Source organism: Tilletiaria anomala, assembly GCF_000711695.1.
Source record: "Tilletiaria anomala UBC 951 chromosome Unknown K437scaffold_43, whole genome shotgun sequence".
Lineage (NCBI taxonomy): Eukaryota > Fungi > Basidiomycota > Exobasidiomycetes > Georgefischeriales > Tilletiariaceae > Tilletiaria > Tilletiaria anomala.
In genome coordinates this window covers 1-18977 of record NW_013546979.1, presented here as the reverse complement: position 1 = coordinate 18977, position 18977 = coordinate 1, and the positions used below count along the sequence as shown (strand labels likewise).

Genomic DNA, 18977 nt, shown 5'->3' with positions numbered 1-18977 from the left:
CAAGGAATGAGGAAAGAGAGAGTTCACCGTGTATTTGCAGGAACCTGCACTACGGATCGCTCATTCATACTCGCACTTGAACGAGAACTGCAGCAGGCCCAAAGGAGCCCAGGGCGGCCCGACACCGACCCGACCTACTGATACATGATGCGCACCAAACATCAATGCAGACTGCAGAGTGCGCACGTTCGGTCTCTCACATGTCACATCCTCTTTAAATACATATAGATGCATGCAAGGGCATTGACTCCGAAGAAGGGCACTGTGGTTTCCTGTGGCTGTCTCCTCTTGCGGTCCATCACCAGCCACATCAGCCCCCCCTAAGCCAGCTCTCAGCATGCACCGCACCGTCGTCCTCGCCGCACTGGCCATGAGCACCACTCTCGTCTTGGCGTATTCAAACCGGGTCTTCCTCATCCGACACGGCGAGAAGCCGGCGGACGACGACACGCCGGGGCTGTCGAGCATGGGCGAGCAGCGCGCCAAGTGCCTCGTAAACGTCTTCTCGCAGTCCAATGGCTATAACATCGGCTACATTATGGCACAGCAGTACAAGGTCGACGGTTCAAGGGACAGGCCGTACGAGACGGTCGAGCCGCTCGCCGAGTCGCTCGGCCTCAAAGTCGACACGTCGTGCGACCGCGACGACCCCGTCTGCATCAAGGACGCTGTGAGCGACTTTGCGGATCACTCCGACGCTGGTGAGTAGCGCATCCCTGTGCCTGCTTTTTGGAAAAAGGGACCGCGCTCCATGGGCGGCGCTGATGAGATCATCCTTTTCCACCGTCCACTGTTGCGCCACGCGCAGACGTCCTCATCTGCTGGGAGCACGACGGGCTTTCTGGCATCTCGAAAGACCTCGGAGACGAATTCGACTACCCAGGTCGCCACTATGGTGAGCAGTGTTGTTGCACCGGCAATGTCCAGTACTGACCACTGTCACCGACGTTCCCACCTGCAACAGACCTCATTTACGAGATTTACAACAAGAATCTCACGTCCGGCTCTCCATACAGCGAGGACTGCTCTGGTTTGGACGAGTAGGTAGCTGGGCCGAATGCATCCCATGGCCCCGACATATGGCCATTCCAAAAGCATGTGGCACACATTGCGCACTACCGCTCACACAGCCTCATCAGATCGGTCTCATTGCGCCACGTTTGATCACAATGGCGATTGCTTGACGAAGAGAAACGTATGCTTCTCCCATGCTATTCCGTCGGAAAGCAACCTTGGAATACGTGTCACCAGTCCTTCTTCGCCTCTCTCCCTTGGTTGGCAGCCGCCAGGTCTGCCTCGGCGATCTTGCTCAGCAGCTCGGCGCGCGCCTTGCCCTCGTCCCCTCTGTGTCGGACCTTGGCATCTTCGAGCGCACGAATGAACTTTTTATTCGTGCCGTACCAGCCGTCCAGCAGGCCGATGGGGCCGAAGTTCTCGTTGAAGCTGTCGGTGGGACAAGCGAACAGAGCAGAGCATCTGTGGTGAGCTAATTGGCAACGAGGCACATGGGGCCGCAGGTACACTCACGCAAAGTGATGGAAGCTGAATGAGCGAGACGATGCAAAGCGGAGAGGAAGCGATGGTGCAATGAGCTTGTGCACGATCCTTCGGAAGGGAAAATGGCGACGCACTCGTGATTAAGGGAAGAGTGCGTGAACGGCAAGTTGTAGCCGCTATGCGCCATGACTATTTCACGAAGGAAGCCGTTTGCATCACTCAGCCGATGATCCTCCAAAGGGACAGAAGGGACCGTGACTCACTCGTCTCAATCTCCAAAAAGCAGAACGTAAACATGGTCAGGCTCCAGTGGCATTGCGTGATCGTTGTGCCGATGGTGTTGGGAAGCAGGTTAGAGAATAGATGCTCGACTGCTGTGCAGTACGTAGCTGCTAGCCCGACGGGGGCGGTGTACTCGTGGTGCTGCTTGTGATATTTTTGGTAATACCCCGGAGAGTGTCTGTGATAATTGCAGAAGAGTCGCGACTAAGTTGCTTCATTCTCCTCCAGTGCAGACAGAGAGAGAGAGAAAGGGAGAGAGCGAGGATTGGCACTCACAGGAAGCGGTGCACGTAGAAGAAGCCGATCTCGGTGCAGAGAATGTTGAAGATGATGACGGCGATCGACGTCAGTGGACCGGGGAGCGTCTCGACGCGCGCGTCGCTCGGTTTCAGCCTGGCCTTGAAGTAAGCAAGCGGGAGCGTGACAAGCGCCTGGTTCCACAGGACTCGGACGGCAATCTTCCCGTACTCCTTGAAGCCCACACGCTGGAACGGCTGCACCTTGTACTGGAACACCGCGGCAGGCCACGATGTCAAGTCGACAACGGCGTACAGCACGGCGAAGGCCCAGTACAGGACGGTGGTGATGCCGAAGGTCCAGTAGAAATCAATCTGGAACGGCGTGTAGTTGGCGTTGAGCCAGTGGTAGAAGTCTCTGCCGATTTGAGACGCGTTGAACACGAGGAAGCACGAGACCGCGCAGATGTCGAACGTGAGCGACATGGCCTTGGTATTGCTCCACGCGACCCGGTCGAAGCCCCACCAGCTCGAGCGTGGAATGAGCTTTCCCGTTGCGGGATCCACCGGCGGCTTGCGCCCGCCGGAACCTGTGCTGAAGCGCCGGTTCGACTCGGTAACTTGCGAGCGGACGAGCTCGTCGTGCTGCTGCGCCGTCATGTCGACCGTGATGGAATGCGGATCGGTGACGCAGGGCGAGATGCAGAGAGCGGGGGTGCGCGGTTCGACGGGAGATTGTTCCGCAGGCGGCGGGTTAGTTGCCCGCCGAGTACATGGCATGCGAAGAAGGGATGATGTCTGGCCGTTGTGCAACCTGCAAAGATGCCGAGCCATGAGGAGTGCGTTGAATTGAGGTGGGGAGACGAGTGCACCGTTGGAAAGTGGGTCCCCGTGGAGAGAATGATCGCTTCTTCCGGCCGTGCCTGAAAGTGAGACGGGACAGTGAGCAGGGATAGATTGTGCCGGGCACGGGAACGCGCTCATGCCTCATCCCGGCTAAGGCACTCTGCCGGAGCCGCCAGCTTTCTCGTCAAAAAACTGGAGCAGGAAACCTGGCAAATACCGGGCCACGGAACCAAACACCTCGGGGAACCCCTTCAGGGACCAGGCCTGAGACCTAAACACGGTGGCTTTTCGGGCCTTTCTGGGGCTCAGAAGTCACCGTGTTTCCGGGGTTTCCGGCGGGGGCCCACACATTTTCCGGTCACCTCGGCAAAAAAACGCGGGGAGGGCCAGCCTGCTCAAGTTAGTAAAGCTAGATTTGACCCTTGCTTCCTTTGGAGGCCAGGTCACGAGCCCACGGGTTCCATGCTGGATGAAAGAGTAGTTTCCCTTCGCCTCTTGGATACTCACTAAACACGCACCATTTCGTCATCCTGGCCTGGCTCGCCGTATGCACTCTAGACGCCTCCAGCCGAGCGAGATTCGCCAGTCGCCACTGGCCGCAGGCGCTCAATACATCGTTACATGGACATTATTCATATCCTGCCTGCATATGCATACATAACAAGTTGCGGCAATGAATCATAACGCGCCAAAGAATAGGTCGCGCAATCGACATCTCTTCCCCTTCGACACCTCCCTCTCAGTACTGCCGGGACATCCTCGATGGACTGGTGGACCCAATCGCGGATTCTGCCGGTGTGCTCGAACCAGGCCGACGAAGCGTCGCCTGCGAACGCAGCTGCGCCGTCTGCTGCTCAAGATCGCGCGTGTTCTTGCGCCAACTGGCCATATGCTCATCCGCCTGCGACTTGTACCGTTCCACCGCCCGCTGCAGCGACGCGATCATTTCCTCATCTACGCCAGCTTCTTGTACGAGCGAATTGTACCTGCAAAGAGCAAAAGTTGCAAAATGTTCAATTAGCGAATGCGTACGATGGATCAATCGAAATGCACTCACGCAGCTTGCAGTTGCGAGTACTTCAGCTCGCTCTCGTCCAATGTCGACCGAAGGTCACGGATCTGCGACAAAAGGGTGGCGGACTGCGCCTGGCCATCGCGCTGACCCTGCAGAGACTCCTGATATGCTTGCATCAAATCCTGCACTTTGCCCTCAAGCATGCTCTTCTCCTTCTGCCAGCCTCCAGTCGAAGAGCGTGTGTCCTCCACTTGCATTCGCAACTCATCCCGCTGCTGAACCAGTTCGCGGTTCTCACTGCGCAGCTCGCTCAGTGCCGTTCGGTGCGCTTCCATCTCTGCCGTGACGATCTCCAGCTCACGCTGAAAGCGGATCCGGTTGTCTTGCAGCGCCGCATCGCGGCTGTCGATATCCGCCCGATATCGCCGTCGCTCCGTGTCGAATTCTTCGGCTGCACGACGTCTAATCTCCTCTACCTGGTGGAAGTCGATGCCTTGGTGTCCGAGGCGAGCCCGGAACTCGCGCAGCTGCGCCTCGAGGTACTGGATATGCTCCTCAGCTGCCTTGCGCTCAGCAAATGCGTCCTGCAGGGTGCGCTCCGTGTCCGCGAGTGTGAGCTTGATAAAGTTCTCCGCTTTCTGTGCTTTGAGCTTCTCCATCTCTAGGTTCTCCAGCTGCGAGTGATAGTCGTCGGCCCTGGCCTTGTACATGCGCGCGGCATCGTGAGCTTCGGCAACAGCATGTGAAGAAGAAGCGGAGTTGATCTGCAACTCTTGCAGCTGCGTTTGGAGGCGACGCTTCTCCATCAATTCTTCATTGCGGCTCATTCGCTCATGGTCGAGTTGCTGACGAATGTCGGCAATCTGGGCTTCCATCGCGGCTCGGATCCGATGTGCATTTGCAAGATCCTCGCGCGCATGCTGAAGTTCCCCGCTTGTCTGTTTTTGTTGACGAAGGAGTGCTCGACGCATCTCCTCACCACGTGCATCGCCAGATAAATTGGCAAGGCGCTCCTGAAACTCCTTGCGCAGCGACGCTTCGCCATTCATCAGCGCGACCTCAGCCGACTTGCGCGCTTCAGCCTCTTCCCGCAGCAGCTCGGCAAGACGAGCATTATCTTGGGTGAGCTTCTTTCGCGCAGCCTCAATGGAGAACGAGGCGCCGCCACGTGCCTCGATATCCTTTGTCAGGTCTCGCACCTGGGCCTCGAGATGGGAACGCACCCTCTGACCTGCAGAGAGCTGAAGCTCCAGGGCGGTAAGCTGATTGCGCAAGCTTTGCGCATCTGCCTGTGCTCGCTGTGCATCTTCGGCAGCGAACTGGGCTGTCGCGCCGCTGCCACCAAATTGGAGCGACGCGCGCTTCACGTTCCCACCCGATGGAGTGACATTACCAAAGGCGTAGATCGGCTTTTCCTTTTTCGGAGTCGAGCCGTTCATCTTGTGGTTCCGCAGCAGATCCGCCTTTGCTGCAATGTCCTGCTCTAGCTCATCGTGTCCCATGCGAAGCTCTTCAAGGAGTCGTCGACGGAAAGAAGAGTCATCGCCGCCAGTTTGTGCACTCCGCTTCACCAACTCCTCTAAATTCATGAAGGTATGGCCTCGAGCTGCTTGCGAGCCTTTGAGCTCCTTCTCAAGCTCGTTGATGCGGGCCTCATACTGTTGCCGGGTGCGGCTGAGGGACTCGTCGACTTGAAGGTCCTTTCGCCGTGCGTTGGAGAGAGCTTCGTCGCGTTCCCTCCTGGCATCCTTTAGCTGAGCACTCAGCTTGCTCACTTCCGCCTCAAGCTTCTTGGACGCAGGCTCGGCATTTCGCATCGCCATGCTGCTGCCGCCCTTTTGTAATTGACTGAGCTCACGGGTCAAGTCTTCGTTGTCTGACAGCAGACGCGCCTTGCTTTTCTCGAGAGTCTTTGTATAATGCGCCAGCTCCTGCAGTTTGCTCTGCGTCTCGGCCAGTTGCCGGTCCGTATACTTCTTAGCTTCCTCTAGCACATGCACGTGCTCGACGATAGTCTTGTTGGTCATGGATTGCGCCTTCTTGAGCTCCGCCTGGGTGTTGCCGAGCAGCTCCTTCAGCTGAGCCAGCTCATTGTCTTTAGTCGTCATCTGCTGACCAAATGTGCCGATCTGCCGCTCATGCTGCTTGACGGCACTCTGTAGAAGCTCTCGCCGCTTGGTCTCGGCCGACAGCTCTGTTGAGATGTGCTCATGCTTCGTCTTCCACTCTGCCTGAGCTCGCTCGAGTTCGAGCAACGCATCCTCCATGCCTTGATGTTTGCTCGTGGCGGCGGCGAGTTGACGCTCAAGGTCCATTCTCGCCTTTCTGACCTCGCTCAGCGCTGCCTGTGCGGCCTCATGCTTGTCTTGAATGCCCCGCATATCGCCTTCGGCTGTCCGTCGGGCGGTTTCAGCTACAGTCAGAGCTGCACTCATGTCCATGAGCTTCTTCTCGTGGCCTTGGAGCTTGGTGGACGCATCAACGTGATCGCGAGAGACAGCAGCATGCTCTTCGCGCAACGCAGCAACCTCAGCTTTTAGTTTGTTGGTCTCCTCAGTAGAGCTGTGCTGTGCACGCGCAAGATCTCCTTGGACCTGGGAGAATTGCTGACGGAGAGTGGCAAGCTCTTCAGCTTGCATCCGCTGCAGTTGCTTTTGCGTCTCATCTTCGCTGGACTTGGCCGTCATCAACTTGCGCGTCTCGTCGAGCTCTGCTTGCAGCTGGGCTCGCACCTTGGCCGTCTGCTGGTGCTCAGAGCGAGCTGCGCTGAGATCAAAGAGTGCCGTATCGAGCTTGGATTTGTGGTCTGCGGCGGTCTTGATGTGTAGGTCGCGCTCCTGTTGCAAGGTGTTGAGTTGGGCACGTAGCTGCCCGAGCTCGCTCTGCTTCTTCTTAACTTCCTCCTCATGGGCACTCGAAGCACGCGCTAGCTCTGCCAGCTGATGCGAAGATTGGCGCGTCTGCGTCTCCAGGCTGCTGAGACGGACTCTCTCAGATTCCCTGGCGGCACTCTCATCCGCAAGTCGCTTCTCGAGGTCAGCGACAGCGGAAGCCATTCTTGCCTGCGCACGCTCGACGTCCTCTTCTCGCTCGGCCAGCTTCCTTTGCAGGGCTTCCTTCTCCGACTGCATAGCGGCATGTTCCGCCTGTAGCCGCTCGAGGTCCGCATTGTGCTGGTCGACATGTCCGGACAGCTCGAGCTCACGCTCTGCCCAGACCTTTTGGTCGGACTCTAGCCGCAGGAGATGCTCAGCAGCAGCGTCGAATGCGGTTTTGAGCTCTTTGTGCGACTGTTCCGCCAGCTGCTGGGCCGACATGGCGCGTTCCAGCTGCGATTCGAGCAAGTCGACGTCAGCCTGCATGGCCGCCAAATCCTCCTCCAAAGCTGATTCTCGCTCCTTGGACCTCTGCAGCAGCTGGTCTTTGTCAAGCAACAAGGCTCTTTCGGATTCTAGCGCATCCTCGACCTTCTTCTTCTCTGCCTCGAGCGAGTGCTTGAGCGCCTCCAGCTTCTGCTTCTCCTGCTCATCGCGCTGGGCCCGCTCGGTGACGAGCGCAAGCTCCATCTCCTTGCGCTTGAGCTCTTCGTCGTGACGGGTCGCGCTGAGCAGCGGTCGTACCTTGGTGTACAGTTGCCACCAGGGCCATTCGCGCAGCTGGGCGTAGACGCGGGCGTTGCGCTGGATCGTGCGAATTGCAGCAGCGCGATTGAGGATCTTCTTCATCTGCCGCCGCGCGGTGAACATGCGGCAAGCAGCCTCGAAGCGCGAGAAAATGTCGTAGAGGAGCCTGTCGCGCCGCTCCTCCATTTCCGCGAGCACACCGGCCTTGAAGAAGATTTTGGATGTGCCAATTTTGAAAGTTGCGCGGTCGAGCTCGAGCGCCTCGACCATCCGCTGGCACGCCTTGCGCCCATCCATGTAGCCGCGCGGGATGATGCCAGGTGTGAGCACCTCATAGCGGTTGCGGAACTCGGAGAAGAGCAGGCGGTTCGGATACCCCAAACGGGCAATGCGGATACCCTCGAGCACACCATTACATCGCAGCTGCTCCAGTACGAGCGGCACCTCGATCTTTCCCGGCTTCTTTTCCGAATTGGGCACGATGCAGCGGACAAAATGCGGCTGTGTCGAGCCGAGCTGCGTCATGAGCGACGCAAGCTGTTCCTTATGCCTCTGGCTGACGGTGCGGAAGGCGCCGCGCTTGATACGCCGTTTGGGCCCGGCGCCTTGTGCGGGCCCGGCGCTGGCGGCAGAGATGGGCAGGTCGTCCTCAACGGCATACTCGGCAAAGAGTGTCGCGATGAAGCGATCGGTCGACTCGGACATAACGCGCGTGAGGTTATCGTTGAGCGGGTCCTTGTTCTTGTCGAGCCACCCGTCCGTGCGGTACTCGACGGCACCGGCATAGTGCTTGACAGTGAAGCCCTGGGCGAAGCGAGCAGGTGCAAACTTAGTCGAGCCGTGCGCTACACCGCGCTCGGCTGCGATCGCAGCCCCGACGCTATCCACTGCGCTACCGTCCTTGGCCGTGCCCCAAATGCGGGTTAGCTTCTCGGTGAAGGTGATGTCTGTCGCTTTGGGCATGATGCACTCTTCGTCGAGGCAGGAGAGAATACCGATCGGGGTGGTCGATTCAATTAGGTCAATCGTAGGTTGTAGATCAAGGCCAAAGTTGACAAAGTCCCACTCGATATTTTCTCTCGCGTACTCCTCTTGCTCCAGTACGAACATGTGATGGTTGAAGAATTGTTGCCTAGCGAGGGGGTAGGATGTGAGGTCAGCATGGGCGCACGCGGTAAGCTCCGATCGTATCCGACCGACTCACAGCTTCTCGTTCGTGTAATTAATGCAGAGCTGTTCAAACGAGTTGATCTCAAAGATCTCAAAGCCGGCAATATCGAGGACGCCGATGAAGGTGCTCTTGCTCGTTGGGCGGTCGAGCGCCTTGTTGATTCGATCGACAATGTACGCAAACGTCTTTTCGTACATGGTCTTGCACAGTGCGGCCATCTCGTCAATCACCTGGCGGCGCGTACGCGCCTGCGTGACCCACTCTCGGCCAGCCTTGACGCGCGGCCGAACGAGCGCGTTGGTGAACTCAGCTTCGGGCACGCCGAGCACGTGGCACACCTTCTCGATCTGCGGCGACGCGTTCGTAAAGCGTGCATGCTCCTGCCCTGAGCGACTGTCGTCCAGCTCCAGGTTTCCGATCTGCAGGATTGACGCGACGACGCGGAAGAGGTTGAACTGCTCATCGGGCGTGAAGCCGACGGTCTGCAGCGCGTCGCGCAGCGCCGTAAACTCGATCCGGTCATCGATGCCTTCGACGTGCTTGCGTGTGTGCTTAAGGTAGCCATAATCCTCGGGTGAGCTGGTCAAAAGCAGTTTCGCTGCAGACATCGATGTACAGAGAGAGTCGATCGCGTGAGAATAATGAGCAAGGATTCGGATATATTTGCGGTCACTCACACTTGATCTCCCGTTCATTGCTGCGCAGCAGCTGATAGAAAATATGGAAGCTCCTCTCCTTCTCGCTGCGATTCGTGACCCTGCTCTTTTCGAGCAGGTACCAATCGATGTTCGCGCCGGCAATGGCGCCCATGCTGGTGAACTCTATGCGGACGAACTTTCCGAAACGCGAAGAGTTGTTGTTGCGGATCGTCTGTGCGTTGCCGAACGCTTCGAGAATCGGGTTGGCCTGTAGGATCTGCCGCTCGAGCAGACCAAGGCGCTTCATGCCGATCGGCTCGACACCGCGGAGCTGGTCCATTACGTATTTGCTCGACCCGCTCCTGCTGAGCCCGGCGCCGGGGTTTGTGTCACGCGCATTCCCCGCCTCTGACGGCGCCCCGCTCGCGGTGTCCGCGGCAACGGCGGCGAGATACTGGATGACCTTTTTGGTGTTCTCCGTCTTTCCAGCACCCGACTCGCCCGTGATGAGCAGGCTCTGGTTCTCGCGGTGCTCGAGCATGTTGCGCATCGCGCCATCGGCGAGCGCAAAGACGTGTGGCGCGTTCTCCTCACGCCGTCGGCCCTTGTACGCGGCGACGATCGCGTCAGTGTAGATGGGCAGCGAGTGGTACGGGTTGATGGCGACCAGGAAGAGGCCAGAATAGGTCTACAGACGTAGGGAGGATTAGAGCTGACACCACAAACCCCTGCTATACCTTCGCATCACTTACGTAGATTAGTCCACTGTGGTAGCGCTGCCGGAGGTTGTGCACGACGCTCGCCTCGTTGAGGAACGTCAGGTCGGCGATGTCCTCGGCCTTTTCGAATTTCGGCGGGTTCATCTTACTCAAGTCGTCCGTCGCGACGTTCTTCATGCTTCCGTCCGCACTAAGCGAGACAACGCTGACATTACCGCTTTCCTCCTCGCGCACTACCCAGCCGCTGACATATCCGTCGAGCTTGTCGGGTACCCAGACGTACTTCTTTGACGCAAACTCGGCGGCGGCGGCAGCGTCTGCGGCTGACGCGGACGCGGCGCTCGACGCGCCGGGACGCTCGAGGCCAGCCAGCGCCAGCGCTGGTCCCTTTTTTGTCTTGGTCCGCGCGAGCTGCGCCATTGTGAGAGCTGCAGACGAGGGCTGTGCGGGATTCTATTGTGCGCGGGGAGGCCCCCTGCCTATGTGCGCTTGTTGTGTGTGGGAGAGAACGGGCGACGCGGTGCGCGTGCGCACAACACGGCGCTTGAATCGATGCACGTCAATCCTGCGCTGAGGTCCACGAGCGAGCGAGCGAGCAGGCGACGGCGATACGGAAGGTTGCACTACTCCGGGAGGTTCTCGCTGCAGGGCGATAATGATGGTCGACGGGAGTGTACGGTGGACTGAACGAGATGCAGGTGTTGATCTATGAGAAGCCCCTAGGTAAGTAGTAATCGCAGCCAGGATTGCCTGGCCTGCCAGCCACGGAAAGGCACTACGTCAGTGTTCAAGATGCACACGGGGCACACGGGGCGCGCGGACGCGGCATCTGCGGATGCCGGGTGACCCGACTTGACTGTCGCAGTGCCCTTCGGCGTGTAGGGTTCCTTCAATGCAGGGTTGCCTCTCCGCTCCAGATTCCGACGCTCGATTCCAACCAGTAGCAGCCTTCCTCTCCTCACCTTCTGATCGTGACTTCTAGTCGCCTGAAGTCGCTCTCGCTCGCCCGAATAGAACAGCAAACGTGATAATCACGTATCATTCATATCAACGCCACGTGCTTCCCGGCTTCTTGGCGATGCTGACGGAAGGCGGGGCAGCTCGGCACATCTATATGGGCACGCAAACGTACATGGTCCAACTTGCGCGAGAGGACCGCTACGAAGTGTCTATTACCGAGTTGCTGGTTCCTGTACGGCGCCAAAGGTGTGCTCAAATTTGCGTGAATGCACGGTCTGGTCCAATAGGAACTTTATCATGGTGCATCCTTTTATCCACGCTTCAACCATGCTATAACCGCCTTGCTCGAAGCTCCATTCGTTTCGTGGGACATGGCGTAGCATTTGAAATCTTGAAGTCTGTAGATGATATCCGTTTTTATGCGCTACAAGCACCGCAGAATCAAGACGAACCCGGCCAGAGTAGGAGTATCTTCGACTTCGGGAGCCGGGACGAGGATGCGCACCTTGCCAAATGGGTCTATTACGGGGCTTACGGTTCATAGCGGGGCACAGTGATGTAGAATTCTCGCGGCGTCAACGCGTGGGGTCTCTCACCCAGACGCGCCAAGAGGCCGCTTTTTAAAGTAGGAATGGATGAGATGTAGATACGGCGAGAAAAGCAAAGAAGCCGTCTCAATCAATACAGCGCTAATCTCGATATTGCATCACGACCTGCGTTCCCTTGGGCGACATGACAAGGTTGACTCATTTAACAGATCTCGATGCCTTTTGCCAGCAGCTGTGGGACTTCCAAGGTCGAGCAGGAAGCTTCAAGCATACGGCCGACCAGGTATGCAGCTCGAGGTTTTTGCTGACTGACCACCACTTTGGCTGATCGGGACGTCGAAAGTCGTGGCAACAGTGAAGGCCGTTTCTTCGTATGCCCTGCGGCATCGTGTGTCGAAGCCGTAAGTCGCTATCGTATTCGGTAGGCGCAGAGCCGACACCATGCCGCTCCATCTGGCGCACCACAAGTCGTACCACCCATACAACCGAGAGAACATCGAGCGGGTAAGACGCGATGAGGAGGCCGCTCGACTTGCGGCGGAAGCCGCTGAAGGCAGATCGCTGCAGGCCGACTCGGAGCGTCGGCTGGAGCTGCTGCGTCGGAACAAGGGTCGTGCTTCCGGCGGTAGCGAGCAGGAAAGGCGGCTGAGAGCGGCAGAGAGGGAGGTTGATGGAAAAGCGGGTGCGCTGAAGGAATACGACGAGTGCCAACTCGAAAAGCTTGGTGGCCGTGCGGATGCAGACAACTTGGAGCGCACCTTTGACAGTGCCGGGCATATCAATTTTTGGGCGCATCTCGAAGACAACGTGAGTCCGGCGCAAGTGCAAGGCTATTGCTTCATCGTTGAGAATAGGAAACAAACCCTCCCCTCTTCTCAACTTACAGAACCGACCGTCGAAGAGAGCGTGCACGCAGGAACCTTCCAACGCTAGCCTAGCCTCAAAGCAGGTATCATCGTCAGCAGAAAATTCATCCAAAGCCGATCGAGCGTACCTCTCCCAGCCGGCGCCCGAGATGTCACCATGGTACTCCTCGTCCGATCTGATTCCCGGCAATGAGCGCACGAAGAGCAAACATCAGAAGCTCAGGGAGGCGTACAAGGACTCCAAGCGCAAGAAGGAGCATGATCCCATGAATGTCGTTCGTGAAGCTTTCTCTTTCACTTCCGCGAGCGATGCGACAACTCTGAACAGGGAAAATGACAAGAGAAGGGCTCATTTGCGACACTTCAACCTCCCTTCTGGCCCAAACTTCTCGTCAGGGGAGAGTCGTGCGGCACAATCGAGCTCCCAGCGGCTGAAGCCTAAGCAGCAGGAAGCCATGTCGCGGGAAGCAGCAGAGCGTGCGCGAGCCCAGGCGCTCATTTCACAGCGACGTCTAGAGTGTGAGCAAAGTCGCGAAACACCATTCTCCACACCGCTCGCAGCGCACGGCAGCTCCTCGAGTGCGTGGCAGTACAGCGACCAATTCAACCGCGATGACGTTCGTGCCGCGCACGCTGGCTCCAGTGCAGCGGTAGCAGAGACCAGGGAAGAAGAAGAGCGCAGATGGCAGCGTGAGCAGGAGGAGCGCGAGCAGGATCTCAAAAGTCGCTTATTGCATGGACGGCGAGAAAGCCAGGGCCAGGGCCAAGAAGCGCGATCAGGTGCGTCCCTGACGACGAAGAGCGATGCTGCGATACCTACAGACGCAGAGCAGCCGACTGAAGAGCTCTTTGACCTGCATTTTGCTGGTACCTCGACGCTTCTTACATTGCAACAGGAGAAAGTCGGCATAGGCGCAGCTTCAGTGACAAGCGCCGGGATAGAGCGGAACCCAATCGCGATCGATTTTGACAACGAGGACGGAGCAGTTACTGGTCGCGTCCACGACGTGCACGCTTTGTCGTCCCAACCGATTCCTGTGCGCACACTTTCGGATGAGTCAAGTCGAACATCCAGTTCCACCTCGTGTAACCGGCTAGCCACGCCCTATTCCCGGGAGTCGGATCCTGAAGTTTTCCAGCGGTACCAAGAGTCGATGTATCCCACCATCCTCGGCGAGATGATCCAGGTTGTTCTGTCTGGCGAAGCGCACCTGTTCGAGGAGCACGAAGTAAGCCTACTGCAGGCGTATCATGCGCTGAGTTATCAGTCACGTTACATGCTCGCGAGGCTCTTACAGCGTAAAGATATGTGGATTAGGCTCAACAAGCTCGATTATGCGTCTGACGTCGAGGATATGGGTGCGGCAATCTTGGAGCTGTGTGAGCTGCGCGTGCTGCCGCAGCCAGCGCCGACGGGCAATGCCTCAGCTATAGAGAATGACGCCGCCGGCAAGGACACGATGGCTGGAGCAACAGCAGCAGCAGATGGAGAAGTAGCGCTTCGTTTCGCCATTTCCGAAGCAGATTTGGACGTCGACATGGAGCCGATCCTGAACATGCTAACGCTCGAGGAGCTTAAGACGCTCGCAAAGAGCATGCAGCGCCTCACGCCTGCGGCCAAGACAAAGCAGAAGATCATCGAGACACTATTGAGGACCAAGACTCAAGGTTTGCTGGGCTTCGACGGCGAGGCTGCAGAGCCTATTACGAAGAAGGGAGGCAGCATGAAGCCTCCCGCCAACAAGAGGCATCAGACGACGTTGAACTTTGGTCCTGCTACAAAGAATGCTGACGGTGCACCGACATCTTTGCCGACGAAGCGCAACAACCAAAAGGCTGTCCTGCAGGTCGAGCTGGCGAACCTCATCGGCCGTTGCGTGCGCCTGAGCCCGATAGCGCGAAAACTGATCGATCGTGTGGCCCTCGTGTACTACCGCGGAAACGTGCTGCAAGGTGCCTCGGTGTTAACGGGGGCGGTGCTGGCTCGCTCGCAAAAACGTAACTATCCTGTCTATGAGTATGCGCGCTCCCCATGCCTGTGGCCGACGCGCCAACACCTGCTCGCGTATGAGGCGGCGCTCGTGCTTCAAGCGGAGATGGAGCAGCTGCTTGACTGGGACGGAAGCAAGGAGGCTTTGGAGAAAGCGTATCGCCTGTTTGAGAGCGTCTGGGACGACTGGAAAGCGGTGGTGGTGGACTGCGAGACGTTGCTCGAAGGCGTCGACCGTTTGACGTATCATCGCATGCGCTTACACGCCGGCTGGGTGCTCACGCGCATCATCGACAAGGGCATCTACTGCCTCGGACGCTTCAAGCTGTACGAGCGCGAGAAGGATGTCCTGCGCGCGCTATTGGCGCAAAAGGCCTTCCGACGCGGCAAGCGGGGCGAGTGGTACGACCGATTGGCGCTGATCCTCATGCAGTACTCGGACGACAAGACGGCAGGGCGCAAAGCCGCGCTGGAAGTGTGCATGCGCGGTTTGCAGGACCCAGATACGCACATCATCTACCACGACATGCTGCAACGGCGCATCAAGCGACTCGAGTCGGCGCTGCGCATCCCTTTTGCAGAGCAGCATGATTTCAGCTACGCAAAGCTGCAGCAGTGCACCGAGGTCACCTTCTCTGGCGTCCGGCTGGATCAGATGCTCGTAGAGAAGCAAAGACTCGATCTCTTCGGCCGGCCCATCAAGAGGCAGATGCCCCCCGAAAAACGACCGGCGCTCCGTGCCAACTCGTCCAGCGAATCACTCTTGGTTGGTGATGGCATCGGCAAAAACTTCACGCTTCGCAAGCCGCTGCAAAAGCAAGTCAAAATTGAGCGACGCGTCTCGGCTGCATCAGGGACGGCTGCCCCGCCTTCTCTCCCTCGCAATGTCAGTCCTGTGAAAGATGGCAGCAGCGCGCCGCTCCCTTTATCCGCTGGGGATGAGTATCAGACGACACGTAAGGAGACCAAAGAGAGCATGGCGACCGTATGGCGCGGACTCGATGGGCAGCCTTGTCGTGTAGAGGCGCTGTGTCTCCAACATTACGCCATGCAGGGTTTCAAAGGGTGCGTTTGATCTCCGCTTTTCCTTTCCACTTCTCGTGTTCGCATGGCTGAGCAGGCTCCCGCCAACGCTATGTTCCGTCAGCTACCATAGCGAAGGGGGTGTGCTGGTCATGCTGTACGTTCTATTGATGTGGGATATCATCTATCAACCCATCGAAGGCGCCTTTGAGACGGCGTACCAGAACGCGCCCCTCGACATCAATACGGATGCGTTCGCTGTCTCGCGCGGCGCGGACATCAGACAACGCCTCCACCGGATCCAGAATGACGGCGGGTTGGATCTCATCCGAGAGACCGACGAGAGGGAGCGGCCGAGAAAAACTTGGGCAGTTGGGTGTCGCTGGGACACGTACCCGCTGAAAGATTTACTAGAGATCGCTGAGGTAAGTCGTTCCGCGACTGCGGCTTGCATCGAGGCAGCGCCTGCTCACGATTCTACGCCAAACATACACAGTGCCTGGGCGGCTACTCGCTCTCTGTCATCTGCCAGGTCTTCAGCGAAGAGTGGGAACACTGCTCCAGCGGCCTACCTGATCTCTGCATCTGGCGGCATCGGAACCATTTAGAAGAACAGGAAAGCAAAGGAGATGAATTGCAGGAAGCCGCGCTCGATGCCGAGGCGTCTTCGGACTCGCCTGTGGACTTTTCGGCATCCCTAGCATCAGCGACAGCTCCTGCTGTTGCGCTCCCTCCGTTGCAGACGGAAAGCACGAGGGACAGGAAGAGGAGGCCCACCGCGGGTGGTGCGCTACGAGCTTTTAAGCCGCGCGTGCGCTTTGTAGAAGTCAAGGGCCCGGGCGACCACCTGCGCGAAAATCAGAAGCTGTGGATCGACCTCCTGCTCAGAGCGGGCGTGGAGGTGCAGGTGGCGTATGTCGTCGAGCATGAGAAGGCGGCGCAAGGAGGCGGCGGCGCTGGGTCTGCGTCTGGATCTGGATCAGAACCGTCTGGCAACAGCAAGGGAAAGGGGAAATAAAGGGCGTGATCATCACCGCGCTTGCTCCTTGCATGCACACCTATAAAACACACATACAAACTCGATATATTATGCATCGTTCAGCATCACACCCCACATGTCCTCGTGTACAACTGTATTGTCATCGCATCGCATCGGAATCTCGGCATTGGGTATAGTTAGAAGTCGTAGGCAAGCCTGCTTACTGCTGCAGTTGACATTGCTGATGGCTTTGTTTCGATTCGCTCGTTGAGCGCGCAGAGGGCCTTGCTGGTGCTAGCTCTTCACACCCAAAGTTGGAATGCACGACACAGCGATAAGCGATCGATCAAACTGTCACCGGCCGACGGGGGGTATTGTCAAGCCGCAACCAGCAGAGTTGCATTGACACACCACGAGCTTAGGTGGAGGCATGCACACCGAGACCCCGTGACGTTGCGTTCTGACCATGCGCAGAGGTTGGCGCTTTCTGTCAATCGGCCGAGAGAGAGAGAGCTACGTCGGCTTAACAGGTGATGGCTGGTGCCGGCACGGCGTCGATCACGGGGCTGGTGGGCATGGACGCAGGTGCCACGCCACGCGGCATCATTCATCAGCCATCTCTGCGAATGGCAGGTGGACGCATTTGCCCTCGTGGTGCTACACGCAATAGGTCAATAGCGCCACGCCACCATCACACGACCAGTCGCCAAGTCTGGGATGATCGATGGCATGTCACCGTCGTCTGCCAACAGGTGTAGGGTTAGCCGACGGCCAGTGTTGCTGCCAGTTTTTCTCCCTGCAGCGTGAGCTGAGGATTGGGGGGGGGGGTTAGGGGGCTCTCAAATGCCGCACCCTCCAGCGCTCGTTGCGATCATCGTTGCTATGAGAGTATGTACGCGCGGCGAGCAAGAGCTATGATCAAGGACCAGAGCGGCGCATTTCGATTGCGACGAAAGCGGTTTCATCCGCCGTCCGTTGCTGCGACTGTTCGCTCAACGAAACGGCGGAGACCACCGGGACGGCGACTTTTTTCTTTCTTTCTTTTTTTTTCACCGCCATGCGATTTGCTTAAAATGGTCGGCGACATATTCTTCGGGGCTTTTTCCCGGGCGGTTCCGACAGGCCGTGCCGTGCCCCCGTTGTACTTGCCAGCCGTGACTGCCACATAAGCTCTCCTATGCGCCACACAGAGCATAAAGGATAGAGCATAGAGTACGGGAGAGGAAAAGGGGTGGGGGCAGAGGAAAGCTGGCCTGGGCCGGGGTGGAAAGGAAAGCTGACATCATCTTTGTTGACCATCCCGTTTGTGTCCGTCGTTCGATGGTCAGGTGCGCTGCCTGGCGCGGGGCACGGACTATATGTGTGTACAGCGATGTGTCCGTAGCCTGCTCTCGCCGAGAAACGGAGGACGGATGTGCTGGCAGCTGGCTAATTGTTGTTGCACTCGTTGAATAGATAGAATATGTCTTGGTCGCCAGTTGGTTGACAGCTTTGGCAACGTCGGGTGTGCGGAGCGCGTGTCGGTGGGCGGGCCGGGCGTACGGGCCTGATTTCCAATCGCAGGAGTGCTTGCTGGCTTCGAATGATCCGCTGCAAGGTCATCCACGTGTATATATATATACTACTGCTATTGCATCGCGTCATAGGTCGCCCATGGTTCACAAACCCTTCTGCATGCTAGCATCGAGCAGAACTCATCACAAGACAATTACGAGCACCGCGAAAGCAAAACTACAATGCTAGTGGTCACATCCTGTGGCACTCAAGGCGCGCCGAGGCTGGCGGTGAAGGCTGGCCTTTGGCAGATGGCCACCAGCACATCGCTGCCAACGACAAATAACAGGCACGCTCCCTCAAGCGCTCTTCTGTGCAGCTTGCAGCAGCAGCGCAGCTGCCACCTCCAACACGCTCGCAGACCGTGCGTCGCAACGTCCGGCTTTGTGCAGCCGCAGAGGTACATTTCCCTCTCCCCCCCGGAAGCCGTCAAGTTGCGCTCAGACCCGAGCAGCGATACGGCGCGGCGCACGCCAACGCTCTTCAACCCCGTCTACACGGCAGAGGACCTACACGCGGTCAAGGTGACGCACTGGAATCCGGAGAATGTCGGCGACCGCGTCGCGATCGCCCTCATGCGCGTCGCCAGGTGGGGCTTTGACGTCGCGACGAGGTACAAGCACCCAGAGACATTTCCGCGCACCAAGGACAGGCAGATGCAGAAGGTCACACCGCCAGGATACGATGCCAAGGCGCCTTCGCGACCGGCACCGTTGGCCGGAGCAGCAACAGCAACAGCATCACCAGCGGACGCAGCCTCGAACACGAGTAGCCACGCTGGAGCCGCCGAACCTGACGCAGCTCGAGCTGCTGATTCGGTGGTCAAGTCGAGCTTTTCCACCGAACCGGCGCATTTCGAGGAGTTGACCGTCGAAGAGATGCGCAAAAGGGGAATTTCAATGACACCTGAGCAGTGGCTCACCCGTATCGTTTTCCTCGGTCAGTGCCGTTCCTGGCCGCAATATCGCACGGAAGAGTGCATGGCTGACACCATCTCCCTCCGCCCCCCCACCCCCACCCCCCACATCTC

General features: G+C 58.0%; 5 protein-coding genes across 5 annotated transcripts; 3 read left to right on the top strand and 2 right to left on the bottom strand.

Moving 5' to 3' along the window:
- The first annotated feature begins 106 nt into the window (after positions 1–106).
- On the top strand, positions 107–1126 carry K437DRAFT_122646 (putative phosphoglycerate mutase family protein). Its single transcript, XM_013387675.1, has 3 exons — positions 107–701; positions 809–895; positions 965–1126. The coding sequence occupies exons 1-3, from the start codon at positions 338–340 to the stop codon at positions 1042–1044; spliced, it is 531 nt and encodes a 176-aa protein (XP_013243129.1). The 5' UTR covers positions 107–337; the 3' UTR covers positions 1045–1126.
- Positions 1127–1244: 118 nt separating this feature from the next.
- K437DRAFT_224359 (sterol desaturase) lies at positions 1245–2675 on the bottom strand (the record flags this gene model as incomplete). The annotated part of the gene is made up of 5 exons (XM_013387674.1): positions 1245–1443; positions 1528–1542; positions 1632–1686; positions 1761–1957; positions 2056–2675. The coding sequence occupies 5 exons, from the start codon at positions 2673–2675 to the stop codon at positions 1245–1247; spliced, it is 1086 nt and encodes a 361-aa protein (XP_013243128.1).
- Positions 2676–3600: 925 nt separating this feature from the next.
- Positions 3601–10447, bottom strand: K437DRAFT_278466 (P-loop containing nucleoside triphosphate hydrolase protein; the record flags this gene model as incomplete). Its single annotated transcript, XM_013387673.1, has 27 exons — positions 3601–3847; positions 3919–4126; positions 5219–5724; positions 5758–5849; positions 5871–5971; positions 5993–6005; positions 6027–6179; positions 6207–6268; positions 6308–6383; positions 6405–6443; positions 6471–6584; positions 6609–6743; positions 6774–6842; positions 6864–6887; positions 6921–6978; positions 7003–7031; positions 7059–7205; positions 7227–7292; positions 7344–7397; positions 7428–7457; positions 7497–7676; positions 7698–7958; positions 7980–8036; positions 8061–8631; positions 8704–9268; positions 9348–9996; positions 10061–10447. The coding sequence occupies 27 exons, from the start codon at positions 10445–10447 to the stop codon at positions 3601–3603; spliced, it is 4893 nt and encodes a 1630-aa protein (XP_013243127.1).
- A 1529-nt stretch (positions 10448–11976) lies between these two features.
- Positions 11977–16432, top strand: K437DRAFT_268448 (uncharacterized protein; the record flags this gene model as incomplete). Its single annotated transcript, XM_013387672.1, has 4 exons — positions 11977–12342; positions 12422–15456; positions 15539–15839; positions 15911–16432. 4 exons carry the CDS (start codon positions 11977–11979, stop codon positions 16430–16432), a joined length of 4224 nt encoding a protein of 1407 aa, XP_013243126.1.
- A 1557-nt stretch (positions 16433–17989) lies between these two features.
- K437DRAFT_122431 (uncharacterized protein) lies at positions 17990–18935 on the top strand (the record flags this gene model as incomplete). The annotated part of the gene is made up of 1 exon (XM_013387671.1): positions 17990–18935. A coding segment is annotated over exon 1 (806 nt), but the record flags the coding sequence as incomplete, so codon positions are not given.
- Between the last annotated feature and the right edge of the window lie 42 nt (positions 18936–18977).

What these genes read in the sequence shown, in the direction of transcription:
- K437DRAFT_122646 (XM_013387675.1), top strand. Translation starts at nt 338, where the DNA reads ATGCACCGCACCGTCGTCCTCGCCGCACTGGCCATGAGCACCACTCTC. An exon ending in TGCGGATCACTCCGACGCTG is followed by an intron (nt 702 to 808) that starts GTGAGTAGCGCA and finishes CGCCACGCGCAG; the next exon opens with ACGTCCTCATCTGCTGGGAG. An exon ending in CTACCCAGGTCGCCACTATG is followed by an intron (nt 896 to 964) that starts GTGAGCAGTGTT and finishes CACCTGCAACAG; the next exon opens with ACCTCATTTACGAGATTTAC.